A 26427-nucleotide genomic window follows, 5' to 3' on the forward strand; every position below is an offset into this window, starting at 1 on the left:
ACATCTCTATCAAATCTGACCAGTGATTGCAACCCCATCCGCTGTTTCTGTGACCCCAATTGATATCGTGACCCCCAGTTTGGGAACCACTGAGATATTGATAGGTTAGGTGAATGGGCAAAACTGTGGCAAATGGATTCCAACATGAGGCCATCCACTTTGGGCATAAGAAAGATAGTACAGAATACATTCTAAATGGTGAAAAGCTAGAAACAGTGGAGGTCCTCCAAAGAGACTTGGAGGTTCAGATACATAGATCATTAAAATGTCATGAAGAGAGAAAATAATCAACAGGGCTAATGGAATGCTTGCCTTTGTATCAAGAGGGCTAGGACATAAGGGGGTACAAGTTGTGTTTCAGCTAAGCAAAGCCCTGGATAGACCACATCTGGAGTATTGTGAGCAGTTCTGGGCATGACGCCGTAGAAAGGATGTTCTGACCTTGGAGAGAGTGTAGCATAGATTTGCTAGAATTATTCATGTTTTCAAAGGTTTAATCATGGGCAGAGATTATACAAACTAGAGTTGTATTTAGAAGCTTAAGGGCAATTTGATCAAGGTTTTCAAGATATTACGGGTAACAAATAGGATAGATAGAAACTATTTCTGCTGCTCAGGGTGTCTAGGTCTAGGGCCATAGTCTAAAAATTGGACTCAAACCTTTAAGGAGTGAAATGATGAACATACAAAGGCTGGTAGAAGTTTGAAATTCCTTTCTGCAAACAGCAATTGAGTTAGATCAATTGTTAAATTTAAAACTCAGATGGATAGATTTTTGTCAACCAAAGGTGTTAAGGGATATCAGGCAAAGGATATGTGGAATTAAGTCCTAGACCTCCCTGATCTTGATGAATGGCACAACAGGTTCAAGTGGATAAATGGCCTACTCTTGTTACTATGTTCACACACAAACACACAGACATACACAAACACATACAGACAGACAAACACACAGACACACACAAACATATACAAACACAGATACACACAGGCAGACATACACAGACACACATATGCAAACATCCACACGTAAACTCATCCACAAACATACACACAAACATACAAATAGACACATTCACACACACATATATTCACACACACACATTCACACACAAACATACATTCACACATACAAACATAGACACAAACACACATATACACATACACAAACATACAAACACAAATTCACACGTATTCACACACACACACACAAACAAATATACACAAATGCACAAGCTCACACATACACACACGCATGTACACGAATACACACGTAAACACATATAAAATAAATGTTAGCAATGCGGTTACTCCAGATTTTCCAACAATTACAATTTCCTGTTTAAATTTAGTCGGTTGACTTCAACTGGGTGGAAAATTATGTCTTTTATTAGTTTTACATCTTATGATTGCTTTAAATATACCCAGAAAAATACTAACGAGCAGTACGGTGAAAAGGAAAACCTGACCGTTTAATACAATCCCGTGGTTTGTGTGTGGAGTGGGGGCTGACCCTATTCCCGGCCACCATATCCCACACACACACATACACACACACAGGATCAGAAGTCACGTTGTGCGTAAATTACTTCCAAACTCGCACAATTTTCCCCGATTACGATAGCTTAGGATCCAGGGATAAGTTGAACACGCTGTGCAGTCATGTCATTCTATTGTTGCCTGGGGCGGAGAGATGAATCCTTGGCTGTTGCTGTGGTTTACGGCGGCGCCCTGCCTTTCAACAAGCAGCAATGATACTAAGAGCGTGGTCACAGCCTGTCAAACGGTAGGGCTTTAACACACCTCTTCTCTCCGTTTGAATTCAATACATTTTGCTTCACAATGTAATGGGCTGCTTACTAAAGTAAGAATAAAGGAATGTATTTTTAGAATCGAGGTACTCGATTAATGAACTTTTCTTTCCACTAAATTAGCCATTAAATATGCTTTGTGGAGAATAAATTCCCTTACCTCAGTTTTCACTATACCAATTAGGAAAGAAATATATAGCTGGACAGACGGATGAAAGACTGTTAATTATTGCTGCAGGTTATCGGACAATCAGAACAGTTTGGCTTATGCCCCTGTTTTGAGTGCGGGGTTGGGGTTAGAGTCAGCGTTGAACAAAATGGATTAACATATTTGATTGATATTTCGGACTTTTCTTTGCTCATTTTGGCTTCGTGGGTCAGGTAGACATTTCACAGTTCAGTGGTTTGACCTGTGGTTAGTCAGCTCCCGAAGGGCGAGTCAGTCTGTGCAAGTGTCACGGTTGGTAGAGGTTGCACAAGGTCCGTTAGATGGTCCACCTCTTACTATGCAGATTCTGGAGTTGGTATGCACGTTACTATAATTTGACGTTTTTGTAACTTGTGTTCTGAAAATTTGCAACTCAGTTTTACAAAGTAGAATTAAATTTGAAATTCTTACAGGTTGAAATTTTAAAAAAGTGATGATCAGTTTAAAATTTGGCTTGTTTGCTATACCTTCTTCACAGTCTTCCCTTGAAGTAGTGGAAAAATTCGTAGTATTTTAGGCTGCAATGTGTAGGGCCATAAGCACCTTTATGCCAGCTGATAAAGTGCTTAATCACAGTACAGCAAGGGGGCTTTATGGTCTCCCACAGCCTGTACAATGAGGGGGCCATAAAGCACACCAGACCCGAGCACTCTCCGAGATGGCATCTCAGCATTAAGAGTTGGAACTCTGGTGTTGACTCACTGGAATTGTCTGGAATAGGATTTGAACATTGCATGCTCTAACTCAAAGGCAGGGGTGCTACCACGAAGCCAAAGACAAGCTCCAGATAAGCAGTTTCACAACATTGCTAAAGTGGCAGGAAAAGATTTCAACAATTAATTTTTAACTGGTTTTCCTTATTTGTATTAGTGGACTCCTGTGAGACTGCAAAATACAAGTGTCCCTATCATTTAAAATGTTTTCTTCAAAATTCTAAGTTTTATAAAGTGGAATTGCATAAATCAATAACTTGCACTGTTCCTCAACTCAAGTTGTGAAATATTCCAGCTTAGGGAAGAGATGCTTCTAACCTGTTAATTCTTCTCCTTTAAAATATATGGAACCACAGAACGTGTATTCACTGCTAGCAAATTGTGAATATGCTGAAAGATATCAGCTGAGTTTTTTTGTTATAGTGCAAATGTATTCTTAAACTACTTAAAAAGTTTGTGAGAAATTTATCGTTTTCAATCTTATTTGGCAGAAAGACCATGTTGTGTCCTGTCAGTATCAGAACCTTTCCAAAGTACCTGATCTTCCAATGGCGGGGACCAAAATGGTAGATTTATCCCATAATTCAATCCGAACGTTGACAGAAGAATCACTGCTAAATTTCGGTTCACTGCAACACCTGGATGTCTCCTATAACCAACTGAAAACTATAGCATCAGAGGCTCTGGCACATCTGACTAGCCTAAGAGTGCTCATTTTGGCAAACAATCACCTGCACAGGAACTTTTCATCCACTGATGGAGCCTTCAACCAATTAAAGAGACTCGAAGTGCTAAATCTGTCACAGAATTATTGGGACAGTGACACAGTGGCTCCACATCTGAAAAATCTGTCTTCACTGAAAGAATTACATCTTTCAGGGAACTTATTGATGAAGCTGACACCTGATATGTTCTGTGGGATGCTGTTTTTGAAATATATCTTCCTCGAAAGAAACTATATTACTGAAATAACCGCAGGGACCTTTGAGTGTTTACCAAACTTGGTTGAATTGAACTTGGCCATGAATTCACTTTCTTGTATTTCCAATTTTCATCTTTCGAAGCTCCAAGTCTTGAACCTGAGCAGAAATGGCATTGAATTCTTCATAACCAATGAGAATGAGGAAGAATACCGTCTTCACGTGCTTGACCTGAGTCACAACAGGTTATTTCATTTTCCATTTCTTCCAAAATTGCATCAGATAAAACATTTGAATTTGTCTAGCAATTTAATGATCAGTGTAACACCTGATGTATTGAACAATTCACCTGAATGGGACATAAGAAACAGATATAAAGAATTTATGGTGTTAAGTAACCATAGTGCCCACGCAAGTTTATCGGAAGTAATATTTTTGGATTTAAGCAACAATGTACTGCTTGATATATCACATGACTTTTTGAATAAATTTAGTTCTCTCCAACACTTGAACCTCAGTGGAAACTGTTTTCAGAATTTTAGTATAGAGAATGCTGAAGAACTGAATTTCCTGTCTTCTCTAGATCTGAGTGACAATAAACTCAACGATATATCCATGGGGGCAGATAATCAAAAGCTCCTCTCCTTAAGATACTTGGACCTTCAGAATAATTCCATTCAGTTATTACCCTCTCAGCTTTTTAAAGCCCTACCCAAAATAGAAAATGTCAATCTTGCTAACAATAATGTGAAGATTTGTAATGTGGCAAATAAGATCATGGGATATGATGGGCAAATTCACGAGAGCCGTAACAACAGTAATGGGTGTGTGTCTTTTTCTGGAATCCCTACTCTTAAATACCTCAATCTCAATGGGAATAACATTACACAGCTGGCACCCTACACGTTCTATCAGACCCCCTTGGTATATTTGGACGTTTCAAGAAATAAACACCTGGAAGTGCCAGAGCAGGCTCTGATAGGTTTGGAACAATCTTTGCAATATCTCTCTTTAAGGTGGAATTCTATCCAAACCTCCAAAGTCACTTTGACATGTCTGAGTCACCTTAGGAATTTGGATTTGTCGTACAATCAGTTAGAATTTTTACCCTCTGGCATTGGATGTTCTCCATTGCAAGTCCTTGATATTCGGGACAACAATTTTCATGTTCTTCAAGACTTAATGATTAGAAATGTGTCCCGAACTCTTAAAACACTGTACTTGAGTGGAAATTATTTTAACTGTTGCGCATTAACTTGGCTGGATGCACTGAAAGGTACTGATGTTGAAACACCAGATATGGGTAAGGCCGAATGTGTTTACCCAAGGCAGAATGATTATTCAACAGTCCGATTATTAAGTGATCACACGGAGGAATGTCATGCCAAAGGCACCACGAAAGTCAGTCCCCTTCTAATTCTAATATCTGCACTTGCCTTTCTACTGGTTATTGGATCTGTGATAACATTAATTGCCGGAGAGTGTTGCAGATTGTGTCTGAACACTGGGGAGGAGAGGTTTGAGGCAGACACTGCTCCAGTGAAAACAAAGAGTGAACACCAGCTGGACGGGCTGTCTCTAAGTATCATTAAAATAGAAACATAAAGTGGTGAAATGTATTACTGAACTGCAGCATGGAGTAGAAAGACCAAAGCTTGAAATCCAACCCAGATATGATGCAGATTTGTGATCACATTGGAAAATGAACTAATGGTCTGACGCAACACCAAGTGAAGCTGTGCCATTGAAAGCAAAGAGACTTTACTTCTGGGCCATGCAATTGAACTTTGCTCAGCCTCAAGACCTGGGATGCTTTGATAATAAGTAAAGGCATTCTGTCTTTTTATGTGAATATATTTTCAATTATTGGAAATGCATGCTCTCCAACGGCTTGGTGATTAAATGCATCTTGTGGTATGACAATGAGTCATATGTTCGAGGAATGTCCCTGTATTTGATGCACTGTCAGTACTGAGTGAACCGAGCTCAGCTAGGGTAGAAGTAGGATGCTACAATCTGTCTCCGCCTCCATGAGGGGAACCAAATTCACAGTTTCTCTTTCTTTCCAATGGACTCGTCCTGTAGTGCTGCTGTCCCCCCCTCCCCTCAATCAAACTGCCCCCTCATGCTCGCTCTCTGGGGCCACAAAGCAACATGGGAACATGGGAAGATTGGAACAGGAGTAGGCCATTCAATCCTGTGAGCCATTCAGTTATATCATGGTTGATCTGTACCATTTACCCACCATTGCTCGGTATGCCTTAATACCCTTAACTTACAAAAACATATCGATTTCATATGACCCAAGATTCATAGCCTTTCCAGATTTCCGTTATCCTTTGAGTGGCAAAGTGCTTCCTGATTTCATTCCTTAATGGCCTCGCTCTAATATTAAGATAAATAACAAATGGCTGAATAAAGTCATATTCAAAAATCAGATGCTGTCTGCTGGAGAGAAGGCAAAAGGAAACAATTGGTGGGGGTAGGGGATTAAAATTGTTGATGCTATACCTATTATTTATATTTGGATTATTGTTAACTTGGACTCATGAGGTTCATTGTTATTATTCTCACAGATGATTTCTCAGGATTTACAGTTGAAATTGCTTTGGCACAGTAGAAATGTCAGAACAGTTCAACTGTATATTAATAAATTAATAAATTAAATAAATATTAATAAAGCCGTTTTGCGTATCTTATCCATGGAAGTGAAACACTATTCAGAGCACTACTAAATTAATACAAAGTGTGTTTATTCTACATTTAGTTTATATTTGTGAGATTAAACACACAAAATATTACTTTACACATAACTGTTACACATTGATCTAATTAAATACATAGAGATAACAGCAAATATTTTTCTAATAAAAAATCATAGTGTAAGTTTGCATATACAAATTGTTTAAGTGGGAGCTGAAAACGAGCATTTCTTAGCTTGTGCTCTGGAAATGTATATAACTGAATTCACAAAAGCATGTATCAGAATCCAATCCAATAAGTTATGGTTACAAACCCTTTCCTCAAATATATCATTTAGGAGATGTTGAATTTATTATATATCAGCCAATGTACTATTTGATTTTAAAACTGGAAATTCTGTTTTCATTTCAGACTTCCAGCATTTGTAGTTTTTTGTTTGTATTTATACAACTTTATTTTATCAATTGAAATACTAGGCAATGTTTTCTGTTGAAATCTTTGATAAATGTCACTAAACATAGTTGTGGATATGAATTTTTTTTTTACCTTTTGCTTTATCATTTGCATAAACAACATACACACACTGCTACACCATCACCTTGCCTCTTCCTCACACTGGGCGCCATGTTTAAAGTGCAGCCACCCGCAGACCTCTCAGCGCTTCTAGCCTAGGATTGCTGCACAGAAGACATGGCCCCGAAAGGTAAGAAGACTGCAGCCCAATAATTCAGTGATGCGTCCCTGGAATGCCTTTTGGATGCCGTGGAGGGTGATGTTCTCTATCCCCACTCTGGCTGCAGGAGGGCCAGCAATCTCACCACTCTGGCTTGGTAGGCGATGGCAGTGGTGATCAGTGCCAACATTGCACAGAGGAGGTTGGCCGTCCAATGCAGAAAGATGATGAATGATCTCATCCGTGCTGCCAGGGTAAGGCAACCATCTCATCACTCTAAACTCACACACTCAAGCCCATCACACATTCACTGGCATCTCTCTCACTGCCAGCTCAAGGGACATCACCACCCATTCTCACACATATACCTTCACATCTCTATCTGGCCTTATCTCCTCTGGAGACTGCCTCCTCAGCCCTCACTATCTTGAGGCCACTTGCACAGATCTTGAGCCCGCACATACACCCTGGGATACCCCCCTTCCCCAGTATAGCCCTCACTCACCCTGCAGCCTCTTCCCTTGTCTGAGGCCACTTTCCCCCCTTCCCCAGGCAAGGCCTTGCCCTGCAGCCATTGAAAAGCCACCCCCGCCTTATGGCTGGTCTGGTAGGTAGAGACCTGCCCTTCAGCCCCTCTAAAAGTGATGTGGCGCTTCTGTGAAACCTGGCACTGATGACTGCAAGTGCTGCCCGAAGCAAGGTAGGCAAACAAACCTTAAAGCCCACCAGGTACACGTCGCTTATGTTCAGTTGTAAAAAACTTCTGCGTACAATCATGCCAATGTGTTCAGGTGTTCCAGCATGGGGGGATGGTTCCGGCGAGCTGGGCTTATAATGATATGCAGATGTATTAAAATGAAGTTCCCGATGTCCGACAGCGGGAAACACGGCCTGCCATTGACGGGCAGGACGGACCATTGCAAATGAAGTCGTGAAACCAGTTTCTGGTCTTCTCGCTGTATTGTCCACTCACACCACCAAACACGCATGCTGCCAATGGGCACAAAAAATCCTGCCCAAGAGCTGCATCACATGATCGCCCTCTGAGAGCTCCATAGACTCTGTGTCTCCATAAAAACAGCTTGTGTCCATGGTAGCTGCTGTAGCATGTGTCCTTTTCTGCCAAAGTCCAATACATAGGTACGTCCAGCCAATAACATTATAAGTTAATATTTTATATAACACATCTTTATAACACCTCCATCACCATTCCTGGGTATATTCTGTGTCACCATTAGCAGGTGGCAGCAGGAATGGTATACAGTCAGGAGGGTGTGGTCCTGGGAGTCCTCAACATTGACTCTGGATCCCATGAAGCCTCATGGCATCAGGTCAAACATGGGCAAGGAAACTGCCTGCTGATTACTACCTACTTCCCTCACTCAGCTGGTGAATCAGTGCTCCTCCATGTTGAACACCACTTGGAAGAAGCACCGAAGGGCACAGAATATACTCTGGGATGAGGGATAATGTGCATCACCAAGAATGACTTGGTGGCACCACTACTGACCAAGTTGGCTGAGTCCTGAAGGACATACCTGCAAGACTGGACCTGCGGCAGGTGGTGAGTGAACAAACGAGAGGAGAAACCTGCTGCACCTCACCCTCACCAATCTACCTGTCGCAGATGCATATCTCCGTGACTGTATTGGCAGGAGTGACCACTGCGCAGTCCTTGTGGAGATCACACTGAGGATACGCTCCAATGTGTTTTGTGGCACGATTCAGAACAGATCTAGCAACTCAGAACTAGGCACATAAGAGGCACTGTGGATAATCAGCAGCGGCAAAATTGTAATCAGCCTCAATAGGTAAGCTCATGACCCAGGATTTCCCTCACTCTACCATTATCATCAAATGAGGAGTGTAGGGGAGCACAGTCGAGCATACCTAAAAATGAAGTGTCAACCTAGTTAAACTACAACACAGACAAACATCGGTGCTAAACTGCAGAAACAGCATGTTAGAGACAGAGCTAAGTGATCCCACAACCATTGGGTCAGATCAAAATTCGGTAGTCCTGCCACATCCAGCAATTAATACAAGCTCCACAAATGTCCCATCCTCAATGATGGGGGAGACCAGCATGTCAGTACAAAAGATAAGGCTGAAGCATCCGCAAACATCTTCAGCCAAAAGTGCTGAGTGGATGATCCATCTCGGCCTCCTCCGGAGGTCCCCAGTAACACAAATGCCAGACTTCAGCCGATTCAATTTATTCCGTGTCATATCAAGAAAGGCTGAAGGCACTGGAAACAGCAAAGGCTATGCACCCAGTCAATGTCCCATCTGTAGTACTGAAGACTTGCACCCTAGAACTAGCCAAGCAGTTCCAATATAGCTATAACACTGGCATCTACCTGACAACGTGGAAAATTGTCCAGGTATGTCCTGTCCACAAAAATTAGGACAAATCCAATGGACAAATACTGCCCCATCAGTCTACTCTCAATCATCAGCAAAGTGATGGAAGGGGTCAGTAACAGTGCTCATTATTGCCTTGGTGCAAACATGAATACAGGAGGTGAGGTGAGAGTGACTGCCATGACATCAAGGCCCCTTAAAAAAAATTGAAGTCAATGCGAATCAGGGGAAAACCCTCCACTGGTTGGAGTCATACCCAGCACAAAGGAAGGTTGTTAGAGGCCAATCGCCTCAGCCCCAGGAGTTTCTCAGGATAGTGTCCCAGGCCCAGTCATCTTCAGCTGCTCCATCAATGACCTTCCCTCTATCATAAGGTCAGAAAAAGGGATGTTTGCTGATGAATGCACAATGTTCGATACCATTTGCAACTCCTCAGATATGGAAGCGGTTTGTATCCCATGCAACAAGACTTGGAAAACATTCAGACTTGGGCTTATAAGTGGCAAGTAACATCCATGCCGCACAAGTGCCAGGCAATGATTATCTCCAACAAGAGATTTACTATTACTAAATCTCCCACTATCAACATCCTGGGGGTTACCATTGACCAGAAACTGAATAACATCAGCCATATAAATACTGTGGCTACAAGAGCAAGTCAGAAGCTTGGAATTCTGTGGCGAGTAACTCACCACCTAATTCCCCAAAGCCCGTCCACCATCTACAAGGCACAAGTCAGGAGTGTGATGAAATACTGTCTACTTGCCTGGATGAATGCAACTCCAACAACATTCAAGAAGCTTGACACCATCTAGAACGAGGCAGCCAACTTGATTCGCACCTCATCCACCACTTTAAACATTCACTCTTTCCACACCAACAACTAATACAAGTTCCACAAATGTCCCATCTTCAATGATGGGGAAGTCCAGCATGTCAGTACAAAAGATAAGGCTGAAGCATCTGCAACCATCTCCAGCCAGAAGTGCTGTGTGGTAGCTGCATTGTATACCATCTACTAGATGGATTTCAGAAAGTTACCAAGGCTCCTTCAGAAGCACCTTTCAAACCCATGACCTCTACCACCTAGTAATAAAAGGGCAACAGATACATGGGAGCACCACCACCTGCACATTCTCCTCCATGACACACAATCCTGACTTGGAACTATATCGCTATTCCTTCACTGTCGCTGGACCAAAATCCTGGAACTCCCTCTCTAACAGCACTGTGGGTGTACCGAAAGCACATGGACTGCAGTGGTTCAACAAGGCGGCTCACCACCACCTTCTCAAGGGCAATTACGATGGGCAATAAATACTGGCCTTGCCAGTGACATTCAAATCCCATGAATACATAATTAAAAAGATGCATAATATTCTGCCCAAGTATCAGGAGAACCTTAAGTGCTGGAAAACAGTTGGCTGGTTGACTTTTCATGTTGTGATTATATTGGAAACTCCTTTATAAATTACCAGCAATGTACACATAAATTTGGAAGTTGCATAGTTTTGTTTTGTTTAGAAAATCACCAGTTCTGGTACATTAGAATTTAACTTTCTGATGGACGACTAAATGCATTTACTGCTCATGGACAGTGCTAGTTGCTTGAAAAATAAACCTTGACTGTTCAGATTTGGATTTGGCATTGAAGATTTTTTTGCCTTAATATTGCAAAGCTAATCTTATCCTCTTGGTTTAGTAATGAACCTTTGGACTGTAAAGAAGACTAAATTAGCCTGTGATTCTGTACCTGTTTGCCATCCAGTGACTACTTCCCAAAGGTTTGCATATATGGACCTCAGGTGAAGTCAGGATTGTGTTCAGCTATGATTCCATGCTCTGATGTATAGCCTCCCTGTCACGAATCAGAGATGAATGGACAGGGGTACAGGGAAAGGACAACCAACATCCAAGGAAAACTGTTGACCTGAATTTAAGGAGGTGATCTCAGTTTTGTGCTAACTTCTTAAGAATCTATCCATCAGATTACTCCAGGAGTCTGTCAAAAGAATAAATTCCTTGTTGCCCTTGGAAGCTGGACCATCCATTATTTTCATTGAAAATTTTGCGTACAGAATCTAAATTATTTGTATACTTAACTAATTTAATGGGAAAATGTTGGATTACTGTGTTAAACCAAATAAAATATCCAAATGTTGATATTAAAAGTTGTATCTCAGTTTCTCGTAAACTCATTATATCTTTATTTCTTTCCCGTGCCTATTGGCACATAAGGCAGATAAAGATCGCACTTATGTCTATTTCCATGGCTAGTTTTCCTGGGAGCAGGTCGCCAGCAGCTTGAGGAGTGTAACTCCACATCAAGCATAGCTGACCAGGAGACTCTACAAATCATACCACTTGCCATTGGCACATTGAAAGGATTTAGAGGTTGATAATCAACCTGTTTTGCCACATTATGAATACACCTTCCAGGCCATCAAGTCCTGGAGTGCAACTTGAACCCAGAGCTTCTACCCAGAGACAGGGATGCTACCCACTGTGGTACAAGACCTCCTACCCTTTACTCACCATGTGGCTTGAAACAAGTACAAAACATAAGAATATCATTGAGCTTTGTAAGTACTATTTTATATAAATTGGTGCATATAAATGTAAGTATATATAATGTGTGTATGCATGTGTGTATGTGTCTTTATATATATAATACATCAATAATATATATTTCTAAAGACAAAGCACCATTATGCATAACTTAAAAACTGAACTATTGCGCCAAACATGATTTTATTACATAAGACTTTGTATTTGTTTGAATAAGTAGATAATTTATGTAAAAAATAATACACAAGCTAATTGTTAATTACTAGGTTACTCCTCAATAAAGTTGCATACCTGCTGGAAGGTGTATCACCAAGAAATTAATGCCAGAAAATATAAGTAGAAACTCGAGAAAATTATATGTTTAATAAATATCAGAGAAAATGTCCTCATTTAGAATGATTAATCTATCAAGCAAAGTACTTAGAAAAACACAAGGTAATTGGGAAGAGTCAGCATGGTTTTGTGAAAGGGAAATCATGTTCAACCAATTAATTAGAGTTCTTTGAAGGAGTAACACGTGCTGAGGATAAAGGGAAGCCTGTAGAAGTACTGTATTTGGATTTCCAGAAAGCATTTGATAAGGTGCTACATCAAAGTTTATTGCAGAAAATAAAAGCTCATGGTAAAAGGGGTAACATATTAGCCTGGATAGAGTATTGGTTAGCTAGCAGAAAACAGAGTATGAATATATTGGTCTTTTTCTGACTGGCAGGATGTGACGAGTGGAGTCTCACAGGGGTCTGTGCTGGGGCCTTAACATTTTACAATTTACATCAATGACTTCAACGAGGGGAGCAAAGGCATGGTAGCTAAACTTGTAGTCAACAGAAAGATAGGTAGGAAAGAATGTCGTGAAGAAGACATAAGGAGTTTGCAGACAGATATAGATAAGTTCAGTGAGTGGGAAAAAATATGGCAGATGGAGTATAATGTGGGAAAATGTGAAGTTAACTTTGGCCGGAAGAATAAAAGAGTATTACTTAAATGGGGAACTACTGCAGAATTCTGAGGTGCAGGGGGATCTAGGTGCTCTCGTGCATGAGTCACAAAAGTTAGTATGCTGGCACAGTATGCAATCAAGAAGGCTAATGGAATGCTATCCTTTATTACAAGAGGAATTGAACAAAAAAGTAAGGATGTTATGCTTCAGCTATACAAGGCATTGGTGAGATCGCATCTTGAATATTGTGTGCAGTTTTGGACTCCTTATTTAAGGAAGGATGTAAATGCATTGGAGGTGATTCAGAGGAGGTTTACTAGATTGATACCTGGAATGAGTGGGTTGTCCTACGAGGATAGGTTGAACAGGCTGGGCTTGTTTTCACTAGAGTTTAGAAGAGTGAGGGGTGACTTTATTGAAGTATATAAAATCCTGAACGGTCTTGACAAGGTGGACGTGGAAAGGACATTTTCTCTTGTGGGTGAGTCCAGAACTAGGGGACACCTTTTTAAATCAGGGGTTGCCCTTTTAGGACAGAGATGAGGAAAAATGTTTTCTTTCAGAGGGTTGTGTGACTTTGGAACTCTCTGCCTCAGAAGGCAATGGAAGCGAGGTCACAGAATATTTTTAAGGCAGAGGTAGATAGATTCTTGTTAGGCGAGGGAATCAAAAGTTATAGGGGTAGATGGGAATGTACAACTAGAAACACAAACAGATCAGCCATGATCTTATTGAATGGTGGAGCAGGCTTGAGGGCCGAATGGCTTATTTTTGCTCCTATTTTGTTTGTATGTACAGGAAAAAAAAAAGACATTAAAAAGATAATTAGATGATTCAATAAGAAAGTTATAAGAGGGATAAACTTTGATGGATTGAACAGCTTTATACATTCCTCACTTTTCCCATGTCCTTATGTATCTTGTTCATCCTAATTAAACATCATTTATGTCTATTAAAATAATTGATAACAGTTAATGGTGATCTGATCCTCAGAGACTGATACTCAAATGACACTGAACCATGCAAGCCAGGTTTAATAACTGGTCCATACTGAGTTAGGTATAGCCTCCCTTGTGCAGGCCACATGGTCAAATAGCCTGTCCACATATGAAAGATGACCATTTGGGTGCAGAGCAATAGAAACTGTACTGCAGCCAAATTTGCACTTCCCTCACTCCAGTGAATTTTCTTCACTTATGAATTCATGACAATTAGTCTTGGCATGCTAATCAGTGTCACATCTGAGCCCTAACTTGCCCCCTCCCAAGATCGATAGAAGTGTGCCTCAGGTTAAATTTTAGTGAGGGAAAAGGTCAAGCCCCATCTACAGTCTGAGAATCAAGCCTCCAGCCTTCTGGCCAGAATGGTTAAGATTACATTGAAGGTGTCTATACTCACTAGGCCATCATGAAGCTATAACACTTGTAATTCTTAATAGTTTTTAAAATCCAACATGAACAAGATTATGCCGTGTCCTTATTGGTAAATTTATTAACTAACTTTATAATTCTCATCTTTGTTTTTTTTCCTTTTGCTCGCCATATTGCTTTCCCTTCTCAAGGGGACAAAAGTGGTCTGGTCATGGATTTGTACATGGCACTGTGATTGTTTCATCTATAATCAGCTAACATAGGATTCAACTCTCTCGCTGTTTGGTTGTGTGGTCGGGGTCTACACAGGGGTTTTGGGGGATTGTCTATTCTCCCAAAGAATGATACTTGTGTCCAAAGTCTCTTAAAACCATTAGTATTTATTTACAGCAAGCATTTACACATTGGGACCTCTGCACATTGGAGCTTCTCCTTCCAGATCTCTCTTATTTCTCTGTCATGTGATCTGACATCATTATTACATCATCATGTATGCTTCTGATAACCCTTTACTCTACATCTCCCACCAAGTCTTTATCCCTATCATATTTACACCCTCCTACACATCCCCCCAAAGTCTCAGAATTCACAGAGTTAGTCTCTGAGGTGCCTTGACCAATCTCTCTGATCTCATTCTGATTTCCTTTTGAGGCTGAGGATATTCCATGTACTCCCTTCTGCCCATGTGCGTGTTCTTCTCCTGGGTGGCTGTAGAGTTTGTAGTAAGTCTTTCTTCTTCTTCATCAGGGTCTGAATAGTAAGCCCAAGTCTCTGTTGGCTTTCTCTCCAAGGATATTAAGGCACTCCAATTTCTCCTTGTGATATCCAGGTTTGTCTCAATCCTGTACGATCTTGGTTGTGGAGTGCTTTCAATGATTGTGCCTTCCTTCTGCTGGTCTCGCACCTATATGCTCTCCCCTGGCTTCAGCACTGGTAACTCACGTGCTGTATGCCCGTGATTAAAGTCCTGAGCCTGGTTGCTTCTCTGTTCTTCCTCATGCTGTTTTGCCCTCTCGTTTTTTTTCATGGTGATATTGGGTTTGAGACTTTGTTCTAGAGATGGAAGCTGTGTTCTCAATCTCCTACCCATTAGTAACTCTGATGGTGAGAAACTATTTTGTGGTGATGAGGTTCGATAACTCAGAAGAGCTAGATTAATATCTTTGTTTTTCTTCAATAAATCTTTGGCGATTCATACCCCTCTCTCAGCTTTTCCATTCACTTGAGGTGAACTGGTTATATGAATGAAGCCATATTTGTTTGTGAAATTGTGGAATAGCTCGTTAGAAAATTGCGGCCCATTGTTGGACACTACGATGTGTAGGATACCATGTGCTGCATAAATTCTCTTGAGGGATGGGTGCTTCTGCTGTGATATTATGCAATCTGTTTATTTCAATTCAATGAGTAGTAATCAATGATAATAAGCAAGGTTTTCCCCCTAAATTCATATAAGTCCATTCCTAGTGCTCCCATGACCTTGATGGAAAAGTAGAAGGTAATAGAGGTTCTCTTGGTCCTTGGCTGTTTATGGCACAAGTAAGACTGTTAGAAATCATTTCTTCTATAGAGCGAGTGATGCCTGGCCACCAGACTGATTGCTGTGCCCTCGCACGAGAGCATTTTGCTATTTCTAGATGACCTTGGCAAAGCCTTTGAAGGATATCAAGCTGAAGTGTTCTCAGTCTGACTATTCTCTCATTGAAGTCTAGTCAGTCGTCAATGACTGAAGTGCTTGCACTGTTCAAAGTACTGCCGTTGCATTGGATTAGTGGGGAAATAGTCTAGCCATCCTTCCAGACAATATTCTCAGACTTGGAGACATTCTTCATCTCGTTGCTGGGCTTGTTTTATTTCCTGCAATTTCTTTGCAGTAGCTGGTAAGTGCTGAGCGATTAAGAATGTATATGCTCCAACCTCATCGATGAAGTGTAAATCCTCTTGTTTGGTTCCCTCTGATTTTATTCATGACAGTGTGTCTGCCATTGTTTGATACTTCCCTTGCTGTGATGGAGTCATATCTTATCAATCTTAATTTGAACTGCTGGATTCTAGGCAGCATCTTTGCAATTTCCTTTATGTTCAGAAGGGTGACTAGTGGCTTATGGTCTGTTTCGATTTTGAAATGCAATCCCACAGCATAGTCTGAAAATTTTCCACGCACTCACATTGCTGCCAATGCTTCTTTATCTATCATGCCATATCATTGTTCTGTTCCTGTTAGTGACCTGGAGGTACAGTAGACAGGTCAACACTTGCTGTCCCTCTGCCCGTGAAATAAATCTGCCCCCAGATCTGTAGATGATGCATCTGCTGCTATTTTGGCCTGTAACTCTGGGTTGTATTGTGCCAAGATTTCAGAAGAGATGAAAAGTTGCTTAATCCTTTCGAAAGAATTTTGCTGGCCCACATTCCAGAACCACTGTTGACCTGCCTCAACAGCTGTCTCAAAGGCTTGTTGACCTCTGCTAAATTTAGTAGGAAATTGGCCACTTGGTTGACCATCCTTTGATGCTCAGTTATGATCCTGGGTTGTGGAAATTCTCGGCTTACTTTCAATTCCTATGGATCAGTTATGATTCCAGTGGCTTGTACTATGTTACCTAGAAACTTTGATCATATGTTTGGCAAAGTCACATTTTTCATTCAATGTTAGGCCTGCATCCTGTAAGACTCTCAGGACTGCTCTGACTCTGCGATCATGCTCTTCTCTCATGGAGTCATGTATAATTATGTTGTCCATATGGCATGTTACTCCTTCCATGCCCTCTAGACTGTGAGAAATTGTTCTCTGCAAAATTTCTGGAGCGGATGCTATTCCAAAGGGAAATCTATTGAAACAATAATCACTGAATAGCATTATAAATGTGGTCAGCAATCTGGATTCTTTGTCCAGAGACAACTTACAACATCCGCTGTTTGCATCCAATTTGGTCAATAAAGCACTCTTGGCTAATTTGGCAAGGCTCTCATCCACTGAGGCCATTGGGTGGATCTCATGTCCACTGACTTGTTTATTTCAGTTAAATCCAAGCTGATTCTTATAGTTGTTTGACTTTGGGGCCGTAACCATTCCTGAACACCATTTTGTTGACATGGTGACTGGTGACATAGCCCCTTGCTGCTGCATCTTTTCAAATTCACCTTTGACTTTGCCCAAGAGTAAGTGAAGGACTTTCCTCGGTGTAAAGAGGCAAATTGGTTTAGCATCAGCTTGTAGGGTGATATGGTACTTGCTCTTTAACTTCCCTAGGCTTGTAGACAATTTTGGAAATTAATTTTGAAATGTATTGCTGTATTTCTCATCAGCAACTTTGTCCACTTTATACATTAATTTCAATTTTAGGCATGCCTTTCTACTTGGTAGAGAGCACTCTTGATTTTGGATGACATATTGACATAAAGAGGTTCGAGGATTTCTCAGTCTTTATACTTCAACTTTGCCATGATTAGGCCTTTCCCTTTTAAAGTTGTCCCACCAGGACCTTGTAATTTAATATTTGAGGATTCCAATGTAATCTGTTTGAGCCATTTGACTTCATCTGATAAAACAGAAACCCCTCTTCCTGTGTCTAGTTTAAACTCTGTGGGGTGTCCATCCACTTCAAATTTAATACTCGAATGTTTGTTTTCAGTGTCAGTTACCTCCTCCAGGAAGTTGATCTCCTTTGCTTGTGCTTCTTTCATTCCACTTCTTGCATATGGCTCTGATTTAAAATGTTCTCCCTCTTTATACAGGTTGTCAGTGTTTTGAGTGCCAAACACTTTGGAAATGGCCTATTGTTGAATATTGTGGCACTTTGCCCCGCTGCTGGATATCCTTCTTGATTGTGCAGTTTGTTCCCAAAGACATTTCAAAATGATGGTTGGCGTAACGCACTTTTCCCCATTTTGGCGGACTTAAGCTTTGGCATGCTTTCCCTCTTATGGCCTACAAACTGAATGATCTCATTTGATCTTCTCCACAGGACCTCTCCTTCCCCACGAACAAATATCCAATTCTGTTTCCTGAGTCCCTTTTGCCTCAGAATCTGCACTGTTTTCAATAGTGTTAAATCCTCCCTTGGCTGTAAGAGACCTGATAATGCTTCGTCTAGGATCCTGACTACGATTCTGTTGTGAATTAACTCACCCTTTACAATTTTGTAATTGCAGTTTCCTGCCAGCCTATAGAGATCGTTGATGAATGAATCCATGCTTTTGCCTGGTCTTTTCTTTCTTTTATTAAACTTATCCCTCTCTATTAAGTTCCAACAGACACTGAAATAAGAGTTAAAAGCTTGCAGGACTTCTTTATTAGAAGTTAAAGTCTCATCAACCCCTGCCTTGCAATCAAGTCTTCAGCAATAGATCATACTGCATAAAGTAGTGAACTGACCTGTTCTTTCTGATTTTTTTTTGTGTAATCCTGAAGCAGTTCTGTACTTTATGTACCTTTTTTTTCCAGTTGTCCCAGTTCTGCGCCTGTTGCAAGCTTTCTGTACACTAAATGGTTCTGGGAGTGTAGATGCCATTCTTCTTCTAAGCCCTGGAATTGTTCATGTTTCTTGCTGCTTTGGGCCTGTGTCTCAGCTTATATCTGCTGCTCCTGCGATATTCCGATGTCTTGGTGAGTTTTACATTCCTTTCTTTTGTCCTTCCTTCGAGGACCTGTTTTCTTGCTTGCCCTGTATCTTCTTTTTAAGGTTTGCTGGGTCTTTTACTCACTGCCACCACGTTGTGGTCAGGCTCTAGACAGGGATTTTGGGGATTGTCTATTCTCCCAAAGTATGCTGCTTGAGTCTATATTTTCTCAAAACCATTACTCTTTACTTACAGCAAGTATTTATACATTTGAACTTCTACACGAGGTTGGAGCTTCTCTTCCTTCGAGATCTCTCTTACTTCTCAATCATGTATCTGGCATCATTATTATGTTGATACCATGGAAGCTTCTGATATTAACCCTTTACACTTGCCAAATTGTTTCTTCCTCTTATAATAGGGTCACATCATCCAGCAGGAAGCATACCTCCTACAAGACCAAACGAGTTCACTGAAGACAGAACAAGTCAATTTATGAACATACAAACAATGACAGGCAGGTTAAGACCAGTTGGTCTATACAACTTGCCCCACATAATTGCGAAACCTCGTGTATTGTAATATGTACACTTTCCATCCCACCTGAAACTATTGGCTGAATTTTACTGGTCCCCAGCTGGCAGGAATGGAGGTAGGGAGGGGGTGGGGGTGGGGGTGGTCTGTAAAATAGCGGGGAGTCACAATGGGACAGCCATGCTCCATCGCTGTTCTGCCGCTGGGGAAGTTTCCCATCCCTGAATTCATTATCTTTTGTAAGAGATGATGGCCGTACAAACCAGAAACAGGCTGAGCTTTCACTTGAAAGAATTTCAGTGAGTTAGCCCCCACTGCACAAGATAGCAGCCTGACCAATGGCTGGGAAGGACTGGTACTTGAACCCATAATTCCAATACAAAAGTCGGTTGGATGATTTTAGGGATGGGGCAGGTGAGTAAGTTTGCGCTCATGGTGGGGACACCCTTCCCCCATATTCCCACGTACCTTTAGAACACTGTCATGGTGAGGTGGCTTGCATTCTTGGTGTTGACTAGTTTTACCAGTTTTTGATACTTCTCATTCCACTTACTTATGTGACTTTAGTTCTAATCACATCTTGGTGTCCTGTACGTGTCTTTTATTTCTTTCATTTTTCTCATTAGGCTTCCTTTCATTTGCTGCACATATTACTTCTGGCCTTTTAACAATTCCTGATCCATGCCTTAGCTCTTTACAGGTCATTTCTTCTATGTGTGTTCGTTGCTTGTATTTTTTTTGTGTGACCTTTTTTGTGCCAGTCTGGACTCAGCTGAGAGCATTTCCACCTCTAAAGCAGAAAGTTGTACTGATGCTAACTTTCAGATGGGATATTGAAATCAAGGTCGTGTGTGTCCTCTCTGATGGATATGAAAGGCCCCACAGTCTTATTGTAAGAAGAACAGGAAAGTCTGGCAAACAATTATTCCTCAACCAATCGTTAAAATAAATGATGTGATCATTTACCTCCTTGGTGTTGGTGGGTCCTTGCTGTGTGCAAATTGTTGGCTGAGTTTCCCTATATTACAATAGTGACTGCGCTTCCCTCTCTCAATGTCACTTTGGGATGTCGTAAAAGTTTTCTTGCCCGCCCGTACCCTTTTTCCTTTGTCCTGTTGCAGCTTAAATCCATCATTAAAATGTATCCACAATGTCATTCAGTTGTGGAAAAAACTGAAACTTGAAACATCAGCTGACTCCTGCTTTCATGAAGAATGCTGTCAGACCTGCTGCACCTCTAACATTTACTCTACCACCACAGTCCACAAGACTCCAACTTTTGAACAACATTGTCCCACCAAAACTTAGTTGTTTTTACAGAATAATTTTTCAACAAAAAGTAAAAAGAAGAGGGGACCAGCAAAACCTTTTAATGTTTCCTGTTGTTTTTAACTGACGCTGGATGTGAAATGTGGTGTGTTGGTGGGGGTCATTTCTTTACAGCTCATTATCACTAGTCTACATGTTGCAATGAGTCAAAAAAAAAATTCCTTTTGGTAATTTTAGACAACATTAAGAAATTGTGGTTATTTGTTTCTTCCTGGCCTGCAAATCTCCAAAGATTATATGACCATAAGTCACATATAATGATGCAGCGTATTCATTATCTTGAAGAGATGACAGTATTCCAATTTTAGAAAGTAAGGGGAAGTCGGACCCCAGGATATTTCAGCATTACATAACTTCCAAGTGTGGTTACAGTGTTGAGTTCCCTCTCCCAGCGCGCCTCTGCATATTTGGTTTTTATTCAAGAGGGTATAAAATCATAGGATCCCCATGATATAGAATCTCTCTGTGACTCAGCAGCTAGGACGCAAACTGATAAGAGAGGAAAGAGGATGTCCTTATTTCTGACATTGGGCAATTTAACTCATCTGTCACTGCATGCCCAAGATGGGGTGAGTGTGATCTAGAGGCTTGTTAGTACTGGGAGAATTCATATTTGTTTCAGAAGCAATTGCTGGTGCATTCTTGTGTTTATATATCCTTCCCTAGAAATTAGATCACACCACGCCTGTTTCAGGCATAAGACAGTCACCAAACAGACCAAATTTTTGTCTGGGATCAAGAAGACCCAACTTGTGCACTTTTGAAGCTCGCAAAATGCACACCCAGCCCCTGTGTGACTTTACGGGGGATTTTCATCTTTTCACACATGGATTGGGCTGTGCGTTGTGATGGAATACGTGAAGTGTGTGGGTGTGGAGGCGGGCCGATTAGAAGGCCTGCTTCAGTTCTCCGCACAGCAGCCCAACTCCCAACATTGTTTAAAGGCCCCTGTATCGCACCCTGCCTCACCGCCCCCCCCATCGCCCTCATGCCACCCCATGCCACCTCACATTCCCCCTTTCCACACCATGTCTTCCAAATTGCCCATGCCCCTTTACATTCCCCCATGCCTCCTCAATTCCCTGTGCCACGTCTATGCCCTCATGTATCCTCCATAGCCACTCACCCAGTATGCACTATATACAGTTCTCAAGAGTCTGTAATAGCAATGGGAATTATTTTAAAATCATTGCAAAAACATTAAACCCTTAACAATCTAAGAAATCTCTAAATTCAAATTCATAATCATTGATACTAGACCAAAAAACCCAAGGAGAAAAACAGTTGTAATCCTTTCAGCACCTATAAAGTTTGTAAACAAACAAAAAACACATCAAAGACATATTCTGTTATTATAGGCTTGAAGAAATTTCAATGATTCTTGGATCAATAAGATCACCTGCTGAGCGGAAGCTTTTGAAAGTCAGCCAAGCATTCAGAATGGAATAGCTGTCATAACAAAGGTTTCCAGCTCCACTGATGAAGCAGATATCCATTTCCATTTCAGTATCTGTCAATCGATGGATGGGGCAGGTGCAAACCATTTTTTTCTACATTCAGAAGCAGGGTTTTTTCAAACAGCCAGATCTGCCAGGCCTATTAAATCAGAGCACAAAATCATGACAGCAGAGGACTTTTTTTTAAAACATTTTTTAATACATTATGATAGTTTTTCTATTATAAAGGTAGTATAATACATGTGAATAATTCCACAATGCTGGCCAATGTAAGGGTCAACTTGCCTTTAGAGGACAGATCCCTATGATGAATAATTGCATTAAAAACATACCTACATTACAATACAGCATCTAATAGTGACATCTGAAGGTGTCAAAACATTTTACAAATAACTTTCAGAAAGTTCCAAACTCCACAGCAGGCTTTCCATTTTCTTCGCAAACTCTCAAACCTGGCGTGCTTTTAAGGGACTTTCAAACTCAGCACCACCAGATGAAAATGATGAGTGGGGGGAAATCCAGTTTGGGAAACCTGACCTCAGCAGGGGCGGGTGTATGTTTTGCAAGCTAGGCATTCACGACCCTCAAAAAGGCCGGCAAAGTCAGGAATGTGGAGGAAAATCAGATTTCACACCAAAACGTGCCCAGATGAAAATTCAGCTCTTGTGTCTAATGTAACGGCTGACATGCAAACGTTCGTTTCATGCCGAAAGTGAGCCACTTGTCATAATGAATCAAGGTCCTCCTTTGATATCCAAAGTGCACTCCAGTAAGGCTCATTATTATATTTAAATAAGAGATCCATGCTTGTATGAACTTTTTAGGAAATTGGTCTGCCCCACACCTGACTAGCTAAGTGATAAATAAGACATAGGAGCAGAAATTAGGCCATTCGGCCCATCGAGTTTGCTCCGCCATTCAATCATGGCTGATAAGTTTCTCAATCCCATTCTGCCCGTAACCTTTGATCCCCTTACCAATCAAGAACCATCTATCTCGGTCTTAAATACACTTAATGACCTGGCCTCCACAGCCTTCTGTGGCAATGAATTCCATAGATTCACCACTCTCTGGCTAAAGAAGTTTCTCCTCATCTCTGTTCTAATAGGTCTTCCCTTTACTCTGAGGCTGTGCCCTCGGGTCCTAGTCTCTCCGATTAATGGAAATATCTTCCCCACGTCCACTCTATCCAGGCCTTTCAGTATTCTGTAAGTTTCAATCAGATCCCCCTCAAACTTCTAAACTCCATCGAGTATAGAACCAGAGTCCTCAAACGTTCCTCATATGTTAAGCCTTTCATTCCTGGGATCGTTCTCATGAACCTCCTCTGGACCCTCTCCAGGGCCAGCACATCCTTCCTGAGATACGGGGCCCAAAATTGCTCACAATATTCTAAATGTGGTCTGACCAGAGCCTTCTAAAGCCTCAGCAGTACATCCCTGTTTTTATATTCTAGTCCTCTCGAAATAAATGCCAACATCACATTTGCCTTCCTAACTACCAACTCAACCTGCAAGTTAACCTTAAGAGGGTCCTGGACTAGGACTCCAAGTCCCTTTGCACTCCAGATTTCTGAATTCTCTCCCCATTTAGAAAATAGTCTATGCCTCTATTCTTCCTACCAAAGTGCATGACCTCACACTTCCCCATGTTGTATTCCATCTGCCACTTCTTTGCCCATTGTCCTAACCTGTCTAAATCCTACTGCAGCCTCCCTGCCTCCTCAATACTACCTGTCTCTCCACCTATCTTTGTATCATCTGCAAACTTAGCCAGAATGCCCTCAGTTCCTTCATCTAGATCATTAATGTATAAAGTGAAAAGTTGTGGTCCCAACACTGACACTTGCGGAACTCCACTAGTCACCGGCCGCCATCCTGAGAAGGACACCCTTATCCTGAGAATGACCCCCTTATTCCCACTCTCTGCCTCCTGCCAGACAGCCAATCTTTTATCCATGCTAGTACCTTGCCTCTAACACCATGGGCTCTTATCTTACTGAGCAGCCTCCTGTGCGGCACCTTGTCAAAGGCCTTCTGGAAGTCCAAGTAGATAACATCCATTGGCTCTCCTTTGTCTAACCTGCTCATTACCTCCTCAAAGAATTCTAACAGATTTGTCAGGCATGACCTCCCCTTGATGAAACCATGCTGACTTTGCTCTATTTTACCATGCACTTCCAAGTATTCTGAAATCTCATCCTTAATAATGGACTCTAAAATCTTACCAGCGACTGAGGTCAGGCTATTCGGCCTGTAATTTCCCGTCTTTTGCCTCAACCCCTTCTTAAACAGGGGGTTACATTAGCAATTTTCCAGTCCCCTGGGACCCTCCCTGACTCCAGTGATTACTAAAAAATCACCACTAACGCCTCCACTATCTCTTCAGCTATCACCTTCAGAACTCTGGGGTGTAATCCATCTGGTCCAGGTGATTTATCTACCTTCAGACCTTGTAGTTTTCCTAGCACCTTCTCCTTGGTAATGGCCACCATACTCACCTCTGTCCCCCGACTCTCTTGAATTTTGGGGATGTTACTCATGTCTTCCACCGTGAAGACTGACGCAAAGTACCTATTCAGTTCCTCCACCATTTCTTTGTTCCCCATTATTACTTCTCCAGCGTCATTTTCCAGCAGCCCAATCTCCACTTTTGCTTCTCTCTTACCCTTTATATATCTAAAAAAACTCTTGAAATCTTCTTTTATATTACTGGCTAGTTTACCCTCATATTTAATCTTCTCCCTCCTTATTTCTTTTTTAGTTGTCCTCTGTTGGTCTTTGTAGGCTTCCCAATCCCCTGGTTTCCCACTGCTCTTCGCCGCATTGTATGCTTTCTCTTTAGCTTTTATGCTTTCCCTGACTTCCCTTGTCAGCCATGGTTGCCTCACCCTCCCTTTAGTATGCTTCTTCTTCCTAGGGATGATTTTTTGCTGTGTCTCCCAAATTACTCCCAGAAACTCCTGCCATTGCTGTTCCACTATCTTTCCTGCTAGGCTCATCTCCCAGTCAATTCTGGCCAGCTCCTCCCTCATGCCTCTGTAGTTACCTTTATTCAACTGTAATACCGTTACATCTGATTCCAGCTTTTTCCTCTCAAATTGCAGGGTAAATTCTATCATATTATGGTCACTTCATCCTAAGGGTTCCTTCACCTTAAGCTCCCTTATCAAATCTGCCTCATTACACATCACTAAATCTAGAATTTGTTCCCTAGTGGGCTCCACCACAAGCTGCTTCAAAAAGCCATCTCGTAGACATTCCACAAATTCCTTTTCTTGGGAAACACTACCAACCTGATTTTCCCAGTCTACCTGCATATTGAAATCCCCCATGATCACTGTAACCTTGCCTTTCTTACACGCCTTTTCTATCTCCTGGTGTATCTTGTGCCCCACATCCTGACTATTGTTCGGAGGCCTGTACATAACTCCCATTATGGTTTTTTTACCTTTGCGGTTCCTCAACTCTACCCACACAGATTCTACATCATCTGACTCTACGTCGTTTCTTGCTATCGATTTAATTTCATTTCTTACTAACAAAGCAACCCCACCCCCTCTGCCAACCTGCCTATCTTTTCGATAGGATGTATATCCTTGGATATTTAGCTCCCAGTCCTGATCCCCTTGCAGCCATGTCTCCGTGATGTCCACCACATCATACCTGCCAATTTCAATCTGTGCCACAAGCTCATTTACCTTATTTCGTATACTGCGTGCATTCAGATACAACACCTTCAGTCCTGTATTTCCCGTCCCCTTTCTCATTGTCGTCCCTTTGTCTGATGTGAGCAAATTGCTAAGCAAATCACAGTGCTAACTAGCCACCATAACCCTGCAGGAGCACCATACAAAGGGCCATGCACTTGTAGGCTGCTGGTTAAATTCTGAGTTGTATTTGTCTGTTTTCTGCATTGAACAAATTAGTTCTGACTTCTACTGACAACTTTGTACTGGTGTTTGACCGCTTATGTCTGCCTTGAAAACAATTTTATTATAGCCGTGGGTAGCCTGCACTTGGGGCTGGAGGATGAGGGCATGGGGCAGCAAAGAAGACCAGAGAAAGCAGGGGCAACTTGGCAGAGAGCAGGTTAGCACTCTGCAGGAGGGCTCAGCCACAGCAGATCTTCTGGGAGCAGCTCCCTGCCTTAAATTCACTGAGAAGCAATGTGAACAGCCTGGCACAACTTCTCTCGGGCAGTGCCACTGTGGCTGGAGTGCTTCTAAGAAAACTTCAAAGAGTCAGGCATTTACACGTAAGCCCTGTCTTCTT

The 26427-nt window shown here is 41.6% G+C and overlaps 1 protein-coding gene across 3 annotated transcripts; it reads left to right on the top strand.

Annotated features, from left to right (window-relative positions):
* Nucleotides 1-1594: 1594 nt before the first annotated feature.
* Nucleotides 1595-11643, top strand: LOC144683937 (transforming growth factor beta activator LRRC32-like). Of its 3 annotated transcripts, XM_078547535.1 has the most exons (3): nucleotides 1595-1786; nucleotides 3224-3897; nucleotides 11161-11643. In XM_078547535.1, the coding sequence occupies exons 1-3, from the start codon at nucleotides 1694-1696 to the stop codon at nucleotides 11243-11245; spliced, it is 852 nt and encodes a 283-aa protein (XP_078403661.1). In that variant the 5' UTR covers nucleotides 1595-1693; the 3' UTR covers nucleotides 11246-11643. The 3 variants fall into 3 exon arrangements, with proteins under 3 accessions (XP_078403661.1, XP_078403659.1, XP_078403660.1); XM_078547533.1 differs by lacking the exon at nucleotides 11161-11643 and having other exon boundaries at nucleotides 1597-1786; nucleotides 3224-6875; XM_078547534.1 differs by lacking the exon at nucleotides 11161-11643 and having other exon boundaries at nucleotides 1597-1786; nucleotides 3797-6875.
* Nucleotides 11644-26427: the final 14784 nt, after the last annotated feature.

This window comes from Cetorhinus maximus, chromosome 8 (assembly GCF_964194155.1).
Source record: "Cetorhinus maximus chromosome 8, sCetMax3.hap1.1, whole genome shotgun sequence".
Classification (NCBI taxonomy): domain Eukaryota; kingdom Metazoa; phylum Chordata; class Chondrichthyes; order Lamniformes; family Cetorhinidae; genus Cetorhinus; species Cetorhinus maximus.

What these genes read in the sequence shown, in the direction of transcription:
- LOC144683937 (XM_078547533.1), top strand. Translation starts at nt 1,694, where the DNA reads ATGAATCCTTGGCTGTTGCTGTGGTTTACGGCGGCGCCCTGCCTTTCA. An exon ending in TGGTCACAGCCTGTCAAACG is followed by an intron (nt 1,787 to 3,223) that starts GTAGGGCTTTAA and finishes CTTATTTGGCAG; the next exon opens with AAAGACCATGTTGTGTCCTG.